This window comes from Halichoerus grypus, chromosome 11, assembly GCF_964656455.1.
Source record: "Halichoerus grypus chromosome 11, mHalGry1.hap1.1, whole genome shotgun sequence".
Lineage (NCBI taxonomy): Eukaryota > Metazoa > Chordata > Mammalia > Carnivora > Phocidae > Halichoerus > Halichoerus grypus.
In genome coordinates this window covers 79483251-79503461 of record NC_135722.1, presented here as the reverse complement: position 1 = coordinate 79503461, position 20211 = coordinate 79483251, and the positions used below count along the sequence as shown (strand labels likewise).

The window sequence follows — 20211 nt, the reverse complement described above, 5'->3', positions numbered from 1 at the left end:
TAAAGACATCATAAGAAAACTGAATTTTCTGACAAATTTCTGTTAAAGCTACAGTGAGAATTAGTATGGAAAGTATTTTTTTTCAAATGCTAGAAAAAATATTGTGGTTGATAGATATATCAAATAAATATCACCAAATACAGAAATCTACAGTTTCAAGAAATATGTAGTTGACTTAGTTGGTTGTTAGCAAAATATTTTCCCAAATAGCTAAAATAAACTATAGTCTTACAATTAGTTATATATGATTTATTTTACACATGACATATTTTAAATATTTGGGTCCTGATAAGCCTGTAAATTTTATTTAAGGTCAAGGAGAACAGGATTTTTTTTTTTGTATTTCTCTGCATCTCAGTTGTGTCCAGCTTGTTTGGGATCTCATGAATGTAACTGTCTCTACATTTTATAGGCAGAATAGACCTGTATTGAATTAATGAGATATAGAAAATGCAGCTGTTTTCTTGCTGACAAATTACTCAAATTACTAAATAGAGGCAGCTCCTCAGAAGTTCATGCTAAGCAATAAAACAATCTTCACCATAAATCGGCATTTTTCACTGTTTTATTACTGTAGTAGAAATTTATCTCTGCTTAACAAATGATATCATGAACATCTGTTCACAAGTTCTTGTGGACAGTTGATACAGTATGAATTTTCTGAGCATTATTTTACAATAACAAAAAGAACTAGTGTTGGTGGTCAATATTTTATTAGCAAAGATTTATCATTTTTGAAAATAATAATTTCAATAAGAGTCAGTCCAGTTGAAGAAGAATGAGATAACTTTCACGGCTCTTTTTAGATTATAAAATACTTTGATATATTTTGCTTACTCCTTAACCAATAATCAAGTAGAAAATTTTTAATTTTTCTCATGTAAGAGAAATAACATTCAGCTGACCTAATAAATTAGTTAATTCTCTCTTTACTCTCCAAAACACTGAGAACACATATGTACTCTCATTTCTCTGGGATGTTGAATCTGACTCTCTTCAGGTGATGGTTTCTTTTTTATATCACTCTAGAAATTTATGATAATTATAGATAACTCTTAGCCTTTTCTTTGCCTTTAAGATAAAAATAAATAAAACTAAATTCAGGTACACTCCTCTGCCAAACCCCCACTTCTACTAACAAGGATAAATTAAAGTGTCTTCTGATTAATTACATGTCTGATATCACCAGTGCACAGCTGATAAGAGTCAACTTGTTTTTTTTTTTGCACTGAGGTGGCCTCTATTATCATCATGACTTCCTGGGGACCGATACAATGTGCATATATATAATTTCAAAATGATCACAGAGGAGCCATAATCCATTTCTCTTTCTCAACTGCAGTAGGGCCAGTCAGACTTAATATTATCAGGCACCTGTTTTCTGTAACACTTCTCTTCTCATTTCCTTTTAAAGTTCTTAGGCAGCACTAGTAGTAGTGACAAAGTTCTGTGCTTATTACCCCACTGCCACCAAGAAGAAGGAGACGATTTCTATAAGCTTATCAATGACAGACATTCTCTGTTCAATAGTTTATCATCTTCTTAGCAAAAGGAACAAACTGTCATCTGTCCAATAAAATGAATTTAACTCAATGAAGGAGAATAAGGTGAAAGTGGAGGGAAGGATGTGTGGGGTTTTCTTGTTGTTTTTTTTTTAATTATTATTTTTTTATTATTATGTTATGTTAATCACCATACATTACATCATTAGTTTTTGATGTAGTGTTCCATGATTCATTGTTTGCGTATAACACCCAGTGCTCCATGCAGCACATGCCCTCTTTAATACCCATCACCACACTAAAGCAGTACAGCTTACATCAGAAATATCAGAAAGTAATTCAGGAAAAAGGAACTAGATGTAATTACGTCAGAAGAAAGTCAGTGTAACTCTGAGAACTGAATTTCCTCTCTTGTCTCCCCTCCATGCTGTCTGATATATTGAAATCATTGCTATAAGAAGCAGCCTTCTCATTATTCTTAAACTAGTTACCATCTATGTGTCATTGAATATGTGATAGAACCTCCCCGAGCCTCATCTCTATTGAGAACAAATAATACTTTACTTGCCAAAGTATAAAGAATCAAGCCACATGATCTCCAAATTATTTTTAATCCTAAAATTTTTTAATTTAGTGAGGGAGATTTTTTTCAATGTAGATGAGCTTTAAATATATCTAGTTTAAATAAATCCAATTAAATATTTTTTCTTTAGTTTATAACTTCAATAGAAATGCATAAACAGATTTGGGATGTTGCAAACAATATGCTGGTACTGGGGAATGAAAAAAGAATGCTTTTTCAAAATCCTTCAACAAAATGATCCTCCAACCACATGGTAATGTGGGTAATAATAACTGCATTCTAGCCTATTCTAATAATAAATAATTAATATTTGTATTTGACATATTTCACATACACATCTCTCTTAAGTTCAGTGTCCTATCAAGCTGTTTTATTATATTTCACAAAAAGAAACATATTGTTAATGATTATTATAACACAGAATTCTAACTGTTAAATATTTTAAAAGAAATTAGAATAATTACTAGCCACATTCCCAAAGGGGTATGATAATTAAAAAACCCATTAGATAGGATATTCTGTAAAACAGAGCAGAACAATTTAAACCCTTTAATTTTTGTTGTTGTGTTTGTTTAAACATGGATATTAAATGAAAAGCAATTAACAGAACCAACGAATGTCAGTAAAGTTGCTCATAAGTTCAAAGAAGGTAAATCCTGTACCATATTGCTTCCTCCCAATTGCTGCCTCCATACACATCTGAAGGATAATAAATCTTTGAAGAATCATTTTTAAAGAAAACAACATGAATTTTGACAGAGAAGAGGTTGAAATGTTGATAATTTTTGTATATACGTACAGAACTAGGCTATACTAATTATGATTCCTCCCCAATTTCATACATTCTATCATGAAATTCTTAGATTTTATTCAAGTGAATTTATCTTATGTTGATAAAAATAATTTTACTGATTTTTAAAGTTTTTTTCAAGCTCAGCTAATGAAGTTAGACCACAGTGTTCGCACTGTCACTGTATCTGAAATAAAAAGATACAAAGAAAACCTTTCATCTTCTTTATTGTTAACTAAAACAGGATTATTATTTTCATATAAAATATTCATAGATATAAAAAATTATGTGGTAGAGCTCAAAAATGGGCATGGATATATCTTATTGCTGTATGCACACTTTATTTCAATCACTTTGTTGAGGTATGACTGATACACAATAGCTGTACATATTTCATGTATACAACTTGGTAAGTTGGGAATAAGTATGCCTCTGTGAAACCAACACCATAATCTATGCCATAAACATATCCATCATCTCCAAAAGTTTTGCCTGCCCTTTTAATTTATTATTATTATGTTATTTTATTTATTTATTTTATTATTTTATTTTATTTTGTGGTAAGAACACTTAAAATGAGATTTACCCTCTTGGAAAATTTTTAAATATGCCACTTATATAAAGAACCTATAAAGAATCTAAAATAGTCAAATTCATTGAAGCAGAGAGTAGACTAGTGGGTGCCAAGGAGCTCGAGAGAGAGGGGAAGAAAGAAGGTATTATTCCAAGGGTATAAAGTTTAAACTATGCAAAATGCATACATCCTAGAGATTTTTGTATAGCATAATGCCTAAGTTAATATACTGTGCTCAATATCTTTAAAGTGTGCTTTTGCAAGCTACTCTCTTCAAGAGGTGGAATCCACTTTTTTACTCCTTGGATCCTGTTTCGGCCTATGTGATTTGCTATGGTCAATGAGACAATAACAAACATGACACAAAGGCTTGAAAAGTGCTCACAGATTGGGGTTTATCCCTACTTTTGCTTCACCTAGCTGAGCAACTGTGTGAAAGAGCCTAGGCTAGACTGCTAGAAAATCAGAGGCATGATCAAGCCGTTCCCATTGCCTTCGCTAGTAGGAGCCAATTACCAGCAGTGTGAGGCTAAATACATTTAGTTTTTGTGTCTCCTTGGTTTCCTCTTTCTTTGACAGTTTCTCCAATATTCCTAGTTTTTGATGACCTTCAAATTTTTGAGGACTACTGGCCAAGTATTTCATAGAATGTCTCTCATTTGGGATTTGTCTGATATTTTTCTCATGATTAGACTGGGGATATAGATTTTAATGAGGACAATCACAGAGGTAAGGTGCCATTCTCATCACATCATATCAAGGGTAAATGTTATCTTTACTGATGTTGACCTTGATCATCACTGGGTTGAAGAAGGTATATCAGTTTCCTTCTCTGGAAAGTTACTTTTTTTATCCTCCTTTCCACTCTGTAGTCTTTGGAAAGAAGAGTTTCTGTGGACAGCCCACATTTAAAGGAGGGGAAAATTACATTCCACTTCCTTGAGAAAAAATGTTTTCATAAATTATTTGAAGTTCATCTACATGGGGAATTTGTCTATTCTTTTGATTAATTTGTTTATTCATTAACTTATATAAATATGGGCTTATGGGTAATTATTTTATTCTTTGGGTTATAACTCATGCTTCTTTATTTTCTTGCTCAAATTTTTTCCAGTTTGGGCCATTGAGAACTTTTTCAGTTGGTTCCTGTGTCCCTTTGATATACCTGCCTCATTGTGTTTGTTTTTTGTTTGTTGCTTTGTTTGTTTTAGTACTTCTTTACTTTCTGTTATTATAAAATATTCTAGGCTGGTCAAGTATACTTCCTGCCCCAGCCCTAGAGTTAGTCCTTCTTCAAATAGCCCTGATCACTTCAATTGGAGAATAGTATTAGAAACCAAGATCTCAGCACTTTTTGTATTGGTTTCTACTATATAGTACATTGCTCCTAGGCCATCTCAGATAACAGAACATGATATATGTGTGTATACCTAGCCATGTATATATATACATATTTATACTTTGTATATGTAACCATCTGTATCTACATTAAAATAAACATGAGTTCATACTGAAGTCTCCAATGCTAATCCATTTACCACATGGATCATTCTATCCTTCTCTTGCTTATCTGTAACCTCCCACTCCAACAGTGAGAAACTTGGCTCCCACCATCCACCATCCATTGATTTAATTGTTCAATTTCATGTATAGTGGTTTAGAGTTGCTAATAATAACGTTATTAATTAGAGCATATTACCAAAGTACAGGGTATTTGGTGGGGTTTTTGGTGTTTTTTTTTTCTTGCTTTTAATTTTGAAGATTCATTTCCATAATTACTTAAATCATTACCCTTATCCCCCACTGCCCTAAGTGAAGTTGTTTCATACATTTGTAATATAGTTAGATTGTTTGTCACATTCTGCTTTTCATTCTGGGATCCTCTAACCTCCTAAATTATTATTATTATTTTTAATTTGTGTACATTGATGTTTACATTGTGTTATAAAGTTCTGTTGGTTTTGATAAATGTGTAATGACATGCATCCACCATTACAATATCATAGAGAGTGTTTTCATCACCCTTAAAAATACCTTCTCTTCATTCACTTATTTAATCATCCCCATGTCCCAACCTCTGGCAATCAGTGATCTGTACAGTTTCTATAGTTTTCCCTTACCAAAAGGTCACTCAAATGGAATCATGCAATATCTAGCCCGTTCAGACTGGCTTCTTTCAATTAGCAATATGCATAAAAGATTCATCCATGTGTATGCATGGCTTGATCATTTCTTTTTATCACTGAATAGTATTGAATTATATGAAATTTACACAGTTTGTTTATCCATTCACTATTGAAGGGCATCTTGGTTTTTTCCCATTTTTGATGATTGTTAATAAAGCTCCTATAAACTTTTCTGTGCAGGTATTTTGTATGTGCATACATTTTAAAATCAGGTACATGTCTAGGATTCCAGTTGCTTGATTATATGGCAAGACTATTTAGCTTTGTAAACACAGCCAAACTGTCTTCCAAGGTGGCTGTGCCATTTTGCTTTTCTACCAGCAATGAATAAACATTCCTCTTTTCTGTATCCTCGCCAACAATTGATATTGCTTTTACTTTTTGTTTCTATCTGGATCTTAACCATTTTGATATGCATAGTGGTATCTCACCATTGTTTTATTTTTATTTTTATTTTTTTTTTAAAGATTTTATTTATTTATTTGAGACAGAGAGAATGAGAGAGAGAGAGCACATGGGGGGGGAGGGTCAGAGGGAGAAGCAGGCTCCCTGCCGAGCAGGGAGCCCGATGCGGGACTCGATCCAGGGACTCCAGGATCATGACCTGAGCCGAAGGCAGTCGCTTAACCAACTGAGCCACCCAGGCGCCCTCTCACCATTGTTTTAATCATCAGTCTGTTTTTAATATAAGGCTGTAGATCACTACACAGGCTATCAATGTTTCATTGCTTTTAATAGCCAGTTTTTAAACATAGGGTTGTATAAGAGTTCTGCATTTCTTAGTGAAACACACCCCAGATAATCAATTCATTAAAAAAAAAAGAATAAGTAAAACAAAGAAAAAATACAGTCTTGGACTTCTCTTATTTCTTTGATCAGTTTTGCTGGTTCAAATAGCAGCAACAACATAAAATGTGTTCATGACCCATAGCTTAATTACCCTCATTTTCTGAAATAGTAATCAGGTTACTATGCCACTAGGTCCTATAATGTAATACTTATAAACAAAAGCAATAACCAGAGAAAAACTTAAGAATAAAATACCAAATAATAAAATATTGAAGTGAGTATTGAATGTAAGTATCACCAACTAACAAAAACATAAGAACTGTACTTCCAAAATAATTTGTTAAAATAAGAAGATAAAGGTGAGAGAATTTTTTGAATGTAGTTAACCTTGATAATATTCCCTTGCAACTATCTAACCAGTTTTTAAACAGATCTCTACAGTAGAAAATAATCTGTTTTTAAAAATAACTAAAACATATAGATATCTTATATTAAGTGCAGATAATTAAAAACTAAATCTCATATAAAAATGAGAAATGTCCTTTGTTTTCAACTTTTTTTTTGGAACTGTCTATAATATCTAAATAGTAACTTACCTCCAGACTAAAGCTTGTTACTCTTATCTTACAATGTTTCATTTTACTCTATGGAGACAGCAGCACCTTACTTACTTTATGAACTGGCTATCTAGTGATTGTGTAGACTGAGTATTTTCATGTTTTGAAAATGAGTATTTTCACCTCAGACTGAGTATTTTCAAGTTTCCACAACCAGAGTAGAATATCTCATCTGAAGTGACTGTTTATTTGGGAGGATAATGTACCAGTTCAAGAAAATAAAATTTTGGAGTGATATAAATTACCATTCTCCCTCCAACTATCATTGTCAAATTAATAATAATAAAAAAAAAACACTAGACTCCAGTTGTATTTAAATTTTGGATAAAATAAAATATAGCACGGAACATTCTAGAACTTAAACAATTCTTTGTTGTTTATTTGAAATTCAAACTTAACTGGGCATCCTGTCTTTCATTTTGCAAGCCTACTTCTATTCCCTTTAGTTAATTTAATTTGAGGAAGATGGCATTGAGACAGTAAAAGAGAAATAAATTGGATCACTGGAGAAGATGCTAATACTGTACAGAAAGAAAAATAGGATAAAATATTTGAAGACTATTTACTTCTTTTTAAGGTAACCATTATATTGATGGACCAGGGTTTTCATTTAACTTTTAATGCCTTTTGTTCATGTTTTCTTACTTTTTCACGTTTTCACAGATGTATCTACCAACATTTTCTAGAGGTTTCATCTTACCTTTCCTGTCTCTTCTTAAACCTGTTTTTTCCTATAAGCAGTGGTGCTTAATACATAATAATAATAAATTAAGAATTGTTCTGTTGTTTTTGCAGTTAATTACTAGTATTTCAACAAAAAGAAGCTTTTATATATCTTCCAAAGGCATTCGGGTACATGCAAATATGTTAGTTATTCATTTAAACATAAAACATGCAGTTATAACTGAAATAATAAATTAATCTAAATTGAGGATTACCTCTTTGTTTTTAAAGAAGACTCATCCATCATACATAACTGAAGTTACATACATAGCACTTAATAAAACAACATAACTATTGAGTTAAATCAACCTATAAATGTTACATGTATAAACATTTACATCATCACTACAATTTAATTTCTAGACATTCTTAAAAACTTGTGGCATATTAACTTTTAGCATTATGATAGTATTATTCCAAAGAACATAAACTACTTTTTCAGAGCAAAAGATATCATTTTAGATCCAAGATATAGAATAAGATTGATCAAAACAAAGTTAGAGAAGCTGAGACAACCGAACAAATACATTGTGTTGGAGATGCCTTTAAATGATTGTGTGTGTGTGAGTATAGTAAATCCAACATGATTCTGTCTTTATATGGTAAAATTTAGCATTGTAATGAGACATTTTTATAATTACTTGCTGTAAATGATATACACACACACACACACACACACACACACACACACACACACACACATATATATATATATATATTACTAAATCTTCTAAAGGCTAATAATAGCTTACATTGTAAATGAAAGCCAATGAGGTGGGATGGATACTCATTTTATTAATGTTCATACAGTATTTTCCTAGGTACCTTATTATATTGAATTGCTTATGACTTTTTGCAATGTTAACAAAGGTTTAAGAATTGTTTTTCTTTCTTTTTTTGAAAAGTATAACTTCTGATATAAATTTAAATGAACACCTGAGGATATTATGTAATGAAGACTTTAATATATTTTTGTTATTTTATATGTACAGCAAGATTCTTACCTGAAAGACACCCAGCTACTGACAGAAACAGAATTAATTTCCAAGAGGAAGCCATCCTTGGTTACTAGGATATCTTGTGTCTCAGTGTGTTTAGCAGTTTCTCATTAAAGAATGCCCTGTTGAAATAAATAACAGTTTTCAAAAACTGAAAAAAACAAAAAAGTAGACAAACACAAACCAACTCAAAAGTATCACAGTAAAATGATAAATACCTTTTATTGCAAAGGTCAGATTATATATACTTGGATATTGACAGCAATAATAAAATTCCATTAAAATTAATCTAATGCACAACACAAAAACTTCAGAGAAGTGATAAACTTTCATTAACACATTTATTTATATTGAATACTCCCTTACAGAAAATAAAAACATCAGGTTCTAATGGGGATGATTTTTCCTCACAGAGAATGTAGAATAGCCATATTTATTACATTAGACAAATTATTGGACTAGAAAAATAGGGTAAAAAAACCAGTTACATTAATATATACTCCTCTGGTCTAGAACATAACTAATGATCAGTTAGCCAAGTGATTTTACACATTGTGCCTGTAGCTCATCTAAACCCCCACAGGAAATTTCCTCACTTAATTATTAATGTCAACTGCCTCTGTTTATAACTCCTGTGATTACCTGCACTGTGTTATATTTCCTTCCTTTGATATTTCTCTCAGCATCTTTTGCTAGCCAGAATCTGAAGGAAATATTTTTTTGTGAATATTTAACATTTTTGTCTAATGGCATTTTTATAACAATGATGAGTGTAGCACATAAATATTGTTTGGTTCCATTATTTGTCCTGAAAGATATGATAAACATAAAAAGTATAAAATTCTAGCATGAAATTTCCTGCAAGGACTTGACCAAAGCGCATTAGAAATTCCTATAATAGACAAGTAACTTCTGAGTTTTCAAGTGTCAGTTAGTGGTATACTTCTTAGCCCAAAGTGATTAAATTGGGAAATAATTGTACAGTGTGTTAATAATTTTTAAATAACAATTGCTTCTTGGCAACTGTTTCCATCCTATAGACTTAGAAGTTCAGATTATCTCTACATTTTAGAAAAATTCTTAAATATATAGGCAAGCATGTCCCCACCACCCCCACCCCCGGCTAGATAATAATTTGATATAGTCATACCCAAACAGGGAAATCTATTAGTGAATCTACCTGAATAACGTTAGTCTCATTTCATTTATATTTTTAAGTCTAAGCCTTGGTAATCTATTTGAATTACATGGTTAGAAATCACAAGTGGAGAAGAAAGTTAATAACAACTAATAATGGCTGATTTACAGCCATCTACTTCAAAAAAAGAGACTTTTCATTCTTTCTTCTAAGAAATATCAGAAACAAAGACAATTTGAAGCACAAAAAATACCTTATCACTAATTTTAACAATTTAAGACATTTTCATTATTTATATACTATATTTATATACTGTTTATTTTACCAGAAAGGAAAAGAAGAAAATTAGCACTTCCCACACAAACATTAGAGTTGCTAGAACTACAATTATGATTCATGAGAACTGCACATTTGAATTAGTGAATTTTCAACCCATGTTGAAATGGACTTTTCTCAGATTGTGAAATCTGAGACATTGATACAGTTTTGCTTCACTTGTTTTGATGAGCTTTTGTTCAGTCCATGTCCCCCAAACTGGTATTTTCCTTCTCTATTTGCAATGTCCTCTGTTGTGTTAACCATTCTTCATCAACAAATGCAAATGTTTTCAGAGCACTTACATGCTGTACGTTGGGAAAGTCAAAGAGAAAACACACACATGTGCACACACATATACACAGAAGTTTATCACAGGCTATGAATCAAATAAGTGGGATACTGTAAATATACTACTAATATAGAGCTATCAAAAGGGAGAATCTATTCATAAAACGGGCAAAAGTTGGGGATAAAACAGAGGGCTCTTCAGTAAAATTTCAAGAAGACATTGATCTTGGACAAATATCTTATTGTTGAATGGGACAATGCAGGGAGATTAACAATGAGCACATGAATAAATAAATCAATATCAGAGACTGATCCATACTATGATAGAATTAACACAGAGTAAAGAGACAGTCAGAGGATAGTCGGGGCTACTTTAGTAGGGGTTCACAGAAGCAATTTATGATAAGATGACAGTTGAGTATTCCTGTTTTCAACATGTCATTATGGAATAATCCTTATGTATATAACCCAGGTACATTTGTTTTTTCAATTCTCAAAAAAAAAATGGTACACTGAATTTTATGACTAAAAGAAACTAAAAATCTCTTCAAATAAAAAAACAGCCTGTGTGTGTGTGTGTGTGTGTGTGTGTGTGTGTGTGTGTGTGTTCATTTTCCAGCATTAATGTTTGCTTAATGGGGCTAAAACACAAACAATCATAGATCATTAAAAGCCATTCTTTTAAGACATCTAAAGATTTTTGTTTCCTTTCCTTCTTTTTTATTATCTCTCTCAATATTTTTTTCTCAAGTAAAAAGTAAAAGAAATTATCTTTAGGTTCTGAAATATGTAAACTTTTTAAATAGTAAGCAAACAAACAAACAATAGAGTACCAACAATATCCTTAATAACACAGATATTAAGAAAATGTTTTCTTTTCTTTATTGTTTTAATTCCACTATAGTTAACATGCAGTGTTATCTTAGTTTCTGGTGTAATGTAGTGATTCAACAATTCTGTACATTATTCAGTGCTCATCATGATAAGTGTACTCTTTAATCCCCATCACCTATTTCACCCATTCTTCGACCCACCTCCTCTCTAGTAGCCATCAGTTTGTTCTCTGTAATAAAGAGTCTGTTTACTGGTTTCTCTCTCTTTTTTTTCCTTTGCTCATTTGTTTCTTAAATTCCACATATGAGTGAAATCGCATGGTATTTGTCTTTCACTGACTGACTTATTTCGCTTAGCACTATACTCTCTATCTCCATTCACGTTGTTGCAAATGGAAAGATTTCATTCTTTTTTATAGCTGAATGATACCCCATTATATATACATATATACTGCTTCTTCTTTATCCATTATTGATAGACACTTGGGCTGCTTCCATAATTTGGCTATAGCAAATAGTGCTGTGATAAACATAGCAGTGCATATATTGTTTTGTTAGTGGTTTGTATTCTTTGGAAAGATACCCAATACTGTGATTACTGGATCATATGGTAGTTTAGTTCTATTCTTAACTTTTTGAGGAACTTCCATATTGTCTTCCATAGTGGCTGCAGTATGCATTCCCACCAATAGCACAAGAGGGTTCCTTTTCCCACATCCTTGACAAGACTTGCTGTTTCTTATGTTGTTGATTTTAGCCATTCTGACAGGTGTGAGGTGACATCTCACTGTAGTTTTGATTTGGATTTCTTTGATGATGAGTGTTGTTGAGCATCTTTTCATGTGCCTGTTGGCCATCTGTATGTCTTCTTTGGAGAAATGTCCATTCATGTCATCTGCCGATTTTAATTAGATTATTTATTTTCTGGGGTGTTGAGTTGCATAAGTTCTTTATATATTTTGGATACTAACCCTTTATCAGATATGTCATTTGCAAATATCTTCTTCATCCTGTAGGTTGACTTTTAGTTTTGTTGATGAAATATGTTAACTTTTTTATATGCCTCTCTTGAAAACACAATTATTCTCATGACTTTAATAAAATGCTTGTATCAAAATAATAAAATAATGAAATTATGCAGACATACAGTATATTAGGTTCCTGCTACATGCCAGGTTAAATTATAATCAGTTAATAAATTTTACTAAAGAACACCAAGATGTATTTTTAGAAATATCTTAATGGAGACTGGCAGCTGTACAAAAAACTGTTGTTCATCAAAAGATTGAAAATCCATAAATACTAATTGGGAAACCACTAATCAGATACAGTTTTTTAAAACCTCACATTTTAAAAGAGTTTATTTCAATGTTTAGAATATAATTATCACTGTTAAATGATAGTGATAATTAGTGATACTATTATCACCTGTGATAGTTAAAGAACAATGTATAAAATGGCATCAAATTACTTTGCAAATTTTTACTTGAATTATTGTAAATATTTACAAGTAAAGGAAAATAAGTAGGTATTTGTATTATCATAAATTTTAAATAATAAATACATTGGGCAGTTGAATGTGTAGCTAAGTACTTAAAAGCATCACATCTTTATTGGAATTCTAAATAGAAATGCTGAATAAGTGTTATGTAAAATCAATTAAAGGATGATATGTTGTTATTTGAATAAAAGTTAGTTTTTTTAAAAAAAGATGCATATATTAAACTGCCTTGTGAATGATACTTAGATGTGAGTGTGTAGAGAGAGCGATTTCTATTATTTCCTGTTGATCTCTCTTTCTAGTTCTCTAGCAATGATTTTCTACAGTTTGACTCCTTATAAGCTATTTTAAAACATAATTATATTTTGAAACATAAATCAGGCTATATCATTTCCCTGTTTCAGTGGTTTATTCTTAAAATCTAAATTCCTTATATAGTCTGCAAAATGACATGTATAGTCTAGTCCTTGCCTAGCTTTCTGACTTCATCTTCTAGCACTCTAGACTCCATTCCCACAACACTGACTTTCTTGCTGCTCCTCAAATAATGTCAAGCACTCATTGTTTCCTTTGCCTGGACCCCTCCACCATCAGTTCTTCCCAGACTGGATAACTTTAAATCATTAAAGGCTCTACTCCTCAGGCTTTTCTTGACCTTTCTTCTTAAATAGGAAGTCCCTCCCCACCCCACTTCCTGTCATCCCTGTCACTGGTTTTTCATACATTACCCTGCCTTTTTTTCTTCTTATAAATTATCAGTGCTTGAGGTTTTGCTATTTATTTATTTTCTTTTTAATTATCTTTTTCTCCTACTGGGATGTAATGTTATGAAAGCAAGAATTTTTGTCTTGTTCATCTTTGTAGACTCAGCATCTAGAACAGAGCATGTTTGGTTTTAATAGCTATACGATTATTATTTTTGAATAATAATTATTGGATAAACTGGAATCTCTGGTAAATAAATTATTTGAACAAAGTAACACAAGAAGAAATTAATACTGGCGGCAGCTACCATTTATAAAATTCTATGTGCTAGGCATGATATTATGCACTCTACCTACACAACCTCTATAAATTAACTTGACACTTTTTATTGATTAAGATAACTTGCCCAAGATCACACAGCTAGTGAAAGTCATAACTGGGGTAAGAATAATGTTGACCTTTAAGAACCATCATCTCTACAAAACTTCACAGTAATATCTACAAAAGTTTCTAGAAGCCCTCCTATCTGACATAATTGGGACTGGTACTGAGTGAATTTAAAACAATAATTAAAAAAATAATACAGAAATACCTTAAATGTTATAATTTAATTAATCTGATTTAACTCCATATTTTTTGGCCAAACTTATTATATAGGAATGAGGTTTTTTTTTTTTCTGAGTATCAATATTCTGATGGAAAAATCCTATCTTTTATCTCAAATTATGAGTTATTACTATGTAAGTCCTGCCTGTAACACATCATATACAATTTTTAATTTCTTCAAAGTGTTATAATGCCATGTGAAGTGGTCTGATGATAGCATTCTAGAAGGTTTTATTTTTATACAGTTGCCTCATACACACCTACTTTTATAGCATTTCCTAAGACACTTATTTTATTGAGTTTGTTCGAGATACTAGTTTCTGTGGTTTTAAAAATCTTTCATTTTTTTTCCATAGAACGAAATGCTCTCACTGTTGGTGCACTCATATGTCATTAACCTGCATAATGTGTATTGAATTACCTAATTACATCAACAGGTACAATATCCATAAACAGCATAAACACAACTGAATCTTGGTAAGTATGGAACTTACATAATGGCAGTGAGTAAACTAGAGATAAGCCCACTTAACCATCAGCACCTAACTTATTCTGAATTATTTTTATTTATGGACACAATAAAGGTTGTTACTTGGCAAATTAGAACAGAGGAGTAAAAGTGTTTCTACACTGATTGGCATGTGACAGGGCTACCATATGAGGGACCTGGATGTAAATTTTGGTAAAAGAAGTAAAATAATCAAATATATCTTTTTTTCTGTGTACCTTATGCTGCATCTCAACCATGACTCTTTACTAAAAATGGAGCTAGTGGCACTTTTGCTTGGCAGATATCCTTTATTTTTTATTTTTTTTTTATGTTAATCACCATACATTACATCATTAGTTTTTGATGTAGTGTTTCATGATTCATTGTTTGCCTATAACACCCAGTGCTCCATGCAGTACGTGCCCTCTTTAATACCCATCACCAGGCTAACCCATCCCCATACACCCCTCCCCTCTAGAACCCTCAGTTTGTTTCTCAAAGTCCATAGTCTCTCATGGTTCGTCTCCCCCTCCGATTTCCCCCCCTTCATTCTTCCCTTCCTGCTATCTTTTTTTTTTTTATTATGTTATGTTAATCACCATACATTACATCATTAGTTTTTGATGTAGTGTTCCATGATTCATTGTTTGTGTATAACACCCAGTGCTCCATGCAGTATGCCCTCTTTAATACCCATCACCAGGCTAACCCATTCTCCATCCCGCTCCCCTCTAGAACCTTCAGTTTGTTTCTCAGAGTCCATCGTCTCTCATGGTTCGTCTCCCCCTCCAATTCCCCCCCACCTTCATTTCTCCCTTCCTACTACTGGAAGATATGCTTTAAAGGATAAGCAAGGATAGGACAGAAGTCATGGGGGGGGGGCATTAAAAGTCTTTTATGGGGAATTGTGTTTTATACGTCCTTGAAGTGCATTTGGACAAAACAACAGACAACAGATAATAAGATGCAACAAAAGATCTAGGCTCAGTCAGTTAAGCGTCTGCCTTTGGCTCAGGTCATGATCCCAGGGACCTGGGATCAAGTCCCACATTGGACTCCTTGCTCAGTGGAGAGCCTGCTTCTCCCTCTCTCTCTGCGGCTCCGCCTGCTTGTGCTCTCTCTCTCTCTGGCAAATAATAACTGAAATCTTTTAAAAGAAGATCTAGCAGAAAACAAACATTTAAAAGTAAAGAAAAGAAAACTATGTGTGTTGGTCTTGTTATGTTTGCTATCATATATCCCTTGAGGACCAAGCAGCAATGCCAGGAAAAGAGACTTCTTGCTTTCAAACAAAACCAGAGTGAGTTATGATATTGTGAATCACAAGAAAATAAATTGCACTTTTGTTTCTTGGACAAAGAACTATGGGTTGTAGATAGAAGATGGAGTTCATAGTGTTTTCATAGTGTTTTCATTTCATTTCATAAATTTGGAGGTTTGGTTTTCTACTGTGTGTAGTTACGCATGGTTATGGTCTATTTTCCTCATCCTTTTAAGTCCAAAAACTTCTTTTGACTTCACAGAACCTACTTCATGGAAAGGGAAACAGTAAATATTTAAGAAGGAGCAGCACTAGTCTTCTGGGACTTCAAGTCAACTTTGTAATTTTAGTTAAAACAGAATAGTAGAGAAAAATATACCTCAAGATTATTTAATAACATAGAGTGCACTTAATGGAGATGGGAACCAGAAAAGGAAAAGGAAAAAAAAAAAAAAAAAAAGACCACTCTAGGGAACTGGTGCCAGAAATATTCCATGATTCCCATCACCTAGTGATTGGCACAAGGAAAGTATGAAGACAGAATCGTAGCAGATTGCATCTGACCCTAACCTCCATATAAATTTTGACAGTACTCGTGTTGTGTCCCGATCTTGAATATCATCCTATGGCCAGGTAACAGAAGATTTCCCTTTCCAATAATTTAGAAACTAGACACGATGACAAAGCTTCCTTCTTAAAATAATACAAAGTATAAAGTACTTTAAAATGTCTAAATGAATTAGTTCAGATGGAAAAGCTTACTAAAGAGCAAAATGAGATAAAAGCAGCAAGCTGAGAAATGGAGTTAACTTTCACTGTTATGTCATTTATCAAATCCCAGTGAACTTCACCTTGGTGTTCATGACTTCTCTGAGAGTTTGGGAACCAAAATCAAAGTCTAGGGCTCACAAGGGTGGGTGTTCAAATAGGAAACTCCATATATCTAGGATCCCAAAGGGTTTCAAATTCATAGTTGGGGTAAACTAGAAACATTCCTCCAGAGAGTTATTTTACCCACAGAGTAGGAAAAGAAAAATTTCAGGCTGTTGGTGGGAATGCAAGCTGGTGCAGCCACTCTGGAAAACAGTATGGATGTTCCTCAAAAATTTGAAAATAGAGCTACCCTATGACTCAACAATTGCACTACTAGGTATTTACCCCAAAGATACAAATGTAGTGATCCAAAAAGTCACCTGCACCCCAACGTTTATAGCAGCAATTTCCACAATAGCCAAACTATGGAAAGAGCCCAGATGTCCATGGACAGATAAATGGATAAAGAAAATGTGAGATAGCTAGCTAACTAGCTAGATAGACACACAAACACACAATGGAATACCACTCAGCCATCAAAAAATGAAATCTTGCCATTTGCAACGATGTGGATGGAACTAGAAGGTATTATGCTAAGTGAAATAAGTCAATCAGAGAAAGATAATTATCATGTGATTTCATATGTGGAATTTAAGAAACAAAACAGAGGATCATAGGGAAAAACAAGGAAAATTAAACAAGACAAAATCAGAGAGGGAGACAAACCATTAATTGAATTTAAATAAAAAAAAATTCAGTCTTTGCAAATGGCAAGATCTCATTTTTTGATGGCTGCATAATATTCCATTGGATCATAGGGGAAGGGAGGGAAAAATTAAACAAGATGAAACCAGAGAGGGAGACAAACCCATAAGAGACTCTAAATCCCAGGAAACAAACTGAGGGTTGCTGGAGTAGAGGGGGTAGGAGGGATGGGGTAGCCGGGTGATGGATATTGCGGAGGGTATGTGCTATGGTGAGTGCTGTGAATTGTGTAAGACTGATGAATCACATACCTGTACCCCTGAAACAAATAATACATTATATGTTAATAAAAAAAACTCAGTCTTAAACCATGAGACTAGATGGAAAGAGAAAAGAAAATTTCATTGTGAAAAAGTCATAGTCAATATTCACAATAGGGGCGCCTGGGTGGCTCAGTCGTTAAGCGTCTGCTTTTGGCTCAGGTCATGATCCCAGGATCCTGGAATCGAGCCCCACATCAGGCTCCCTGCTCGGCGGGAAGCCTGCTTCTCCCTCTCCCACTTCCCCTGCTTGTGTTCCCTCTCTCGCTGTGTCTCTCTCTGTCCTATAAATAAATAAATAAAATCTTAAAAAAAAAAAAATTCACAATATATACAGGAAAACAAATCACTATGAGTGACAGTCAACAGAAACAATAAAAGTCAGAATCAGACTTGCAAAGACTTTAGATGTTTGGCATTTCAGACAAAGTTTATAAAACAAATATATATGATTTGTTTTTAAACATAAAGGAATTGGCATTATGAAAAAGAAGAAACAAAGATAAAGAAATTATCTAGAATGCAGCACAGAAAGGCAAATGGATGGAAAATATGAGAGGAAGGTAAACAAAATGGAAGATATAGTAAGAATATCTTATATATCTAACCAGATTTTCAGAAAGAGAAAGAGAATGGGATGAAGCAATATGTGAAGAGAGAGATAGTTACTAAAATTTTCCATAGCTGATATACCAATTTTAACATTCAGAAAGACCACAAAAACCCAAGAAGAACAAACAACCAGAAAAATTATAATGAAAATGCTGACCACCAAAGACAAGAAAAAAAAAAGCCAGAGAGAAAAAGAGGCGTTAATTATAAAAATAGGAAAATCAAACTCTCTGTTGACTTAATAGCAATAATGGGATCAAAAAGATTGGAATAATGTGTGGTAAGAAATAACTGTCAATATATAGTTCTAAACCTAGTGAGAGTTTCTTTAAGGGACAAGAGTTGAATAAATCTCTTTTCACTTATTCAAAAACTGAGAAGTCAATTACATCTTAATAAATCTGGGAAAAAATGAATTTGTCAAAAATAAATCTTTATTGAGAATAATACTTAAAAATGATATTAGTAAGATAAGAGGAAAAAAGTAATTGCAGAGGTAACCTCTGAAATTAATAAAGGGAACATAACAGAAGCTAAATCATAATGTTTGAAATATACCAGGAACTGTTGCTTTGGAAACTCATTTAACACATAGAACTCTATGAGATAAAACTATTATTTTCATTTTAAAGATGGGAAATCTGAGGTATAGAGAGGTTAGGTAAATTTCCGAGGATTACACAGCCATTAAGTAAACTTGATATTTATATCTAGACAGTCTGGGTGCAAAGACCATGACTTTAAACAACACACTATACTCTCTGAAAAAATAATAAGCAAGAAATATGGTATGAGGGCAAATTTAAGAAAAGACTGCCTTAATGGGTCTTAGTAATGATTTTTTGGATATGACACCTAAAGCACAAACAACAACAAAATAAAAAAAAATAATAAACAAGTGAAACTACATCAAACTAAAAATCTCTGCACAGCAAAGAAAAACATCAACAAAGTGAAAAGACAACTTACAAAATGGGAAAAATATTTGCAAGCCATATATCTGATAAGTGGTTAATATCCAAACATAACTCGCACAACTCAATAGACAAAAACCAAATAACCCAGGTTGGGAGGGATGGGGTGGCTGGGTGATAGACATTGGGGAGGGTATGTGTTATGGTGAGCACTGTGAATTGTTTAAGACTGTTGAATCACAGACGTGGACCTCTGAAACAAATAATACACTATATGTTAAAAAAAAAAAAGAAGATAGTAGGAAGGGAAAAATGAAGGGGGGGACATCGGAGGAGGAGATGAACCAGGAGAGACTATGGATTCTGAGAAACAAACTGAGGGTTCTAGAGGGGAGGGGGGTGAGGGGATGGGTTAGCCTGGTGATGGGTATTAAAGAGGGCATGGAGCACTGGGTGTTATACACAAACAATTAATCATGGAACACTACATCAAAAACTAATGATGTAGTGTATGGTGATTAACATAACATTAAAAAAAAAATAACCCAGTTAAAAAATGGACAAAGGACCTGAATAGACGTTTTTCCAAAGAAGATATATGAAAGAAACACATACATGATAAGATGCTCAGCATTCACTTGTCATTAGGGAAATGCAAATTAAAATTACAATAAGATACCATCTTACACATTTTATTTTATTTTTTTAAATATTTTATTTATTTATTTAACAGAGAGAGAGATAGAGAGAGCAGGAACACAAGCAGAGGAGTGGGAGAGGGAGAAGCAGGCTTCCCGCGGAGCAGGGAGCCCGATGCGGGGCTCGATCCCAGGACCTGGGATCATGACCTGAGCCGAAGGCAGACGCTTAACGACTGAGCCACCCAGGCGCCCCCATCTTACACATTTTAGAATAACCATCATCAAAAAGACAAGAAATAACAAA

The 20211-nt window shown here is 33.0% G+C and overlaps 1 protein-coding gene across 3 annotated transcripts in view; it reads right to left on the bottom strand.

The window, feature by feature from the left end:
• Positions 1–20211, bottom strand: part of CNTN5 (contactin 5) — a 1336681-nt gene that overhangs the window by 753478 nt on the left and 562992 nt on the right. For all 3 annotated transcript variants that reach the window (XM_078058730.1, XM_078058731.1, XM_078058732.1), the window contains one exon: positions 8769–8884. In XM_078058730.1, the coding sequence (XP_077914856.1) occupies positions 8769–8823 (55 nt within the window). In that variant the 5' untranslated portion in view covers positions 8824–8884. The remainder of the gene's footprint in view (positions 1–8768; positions 8885–20211) is intronic.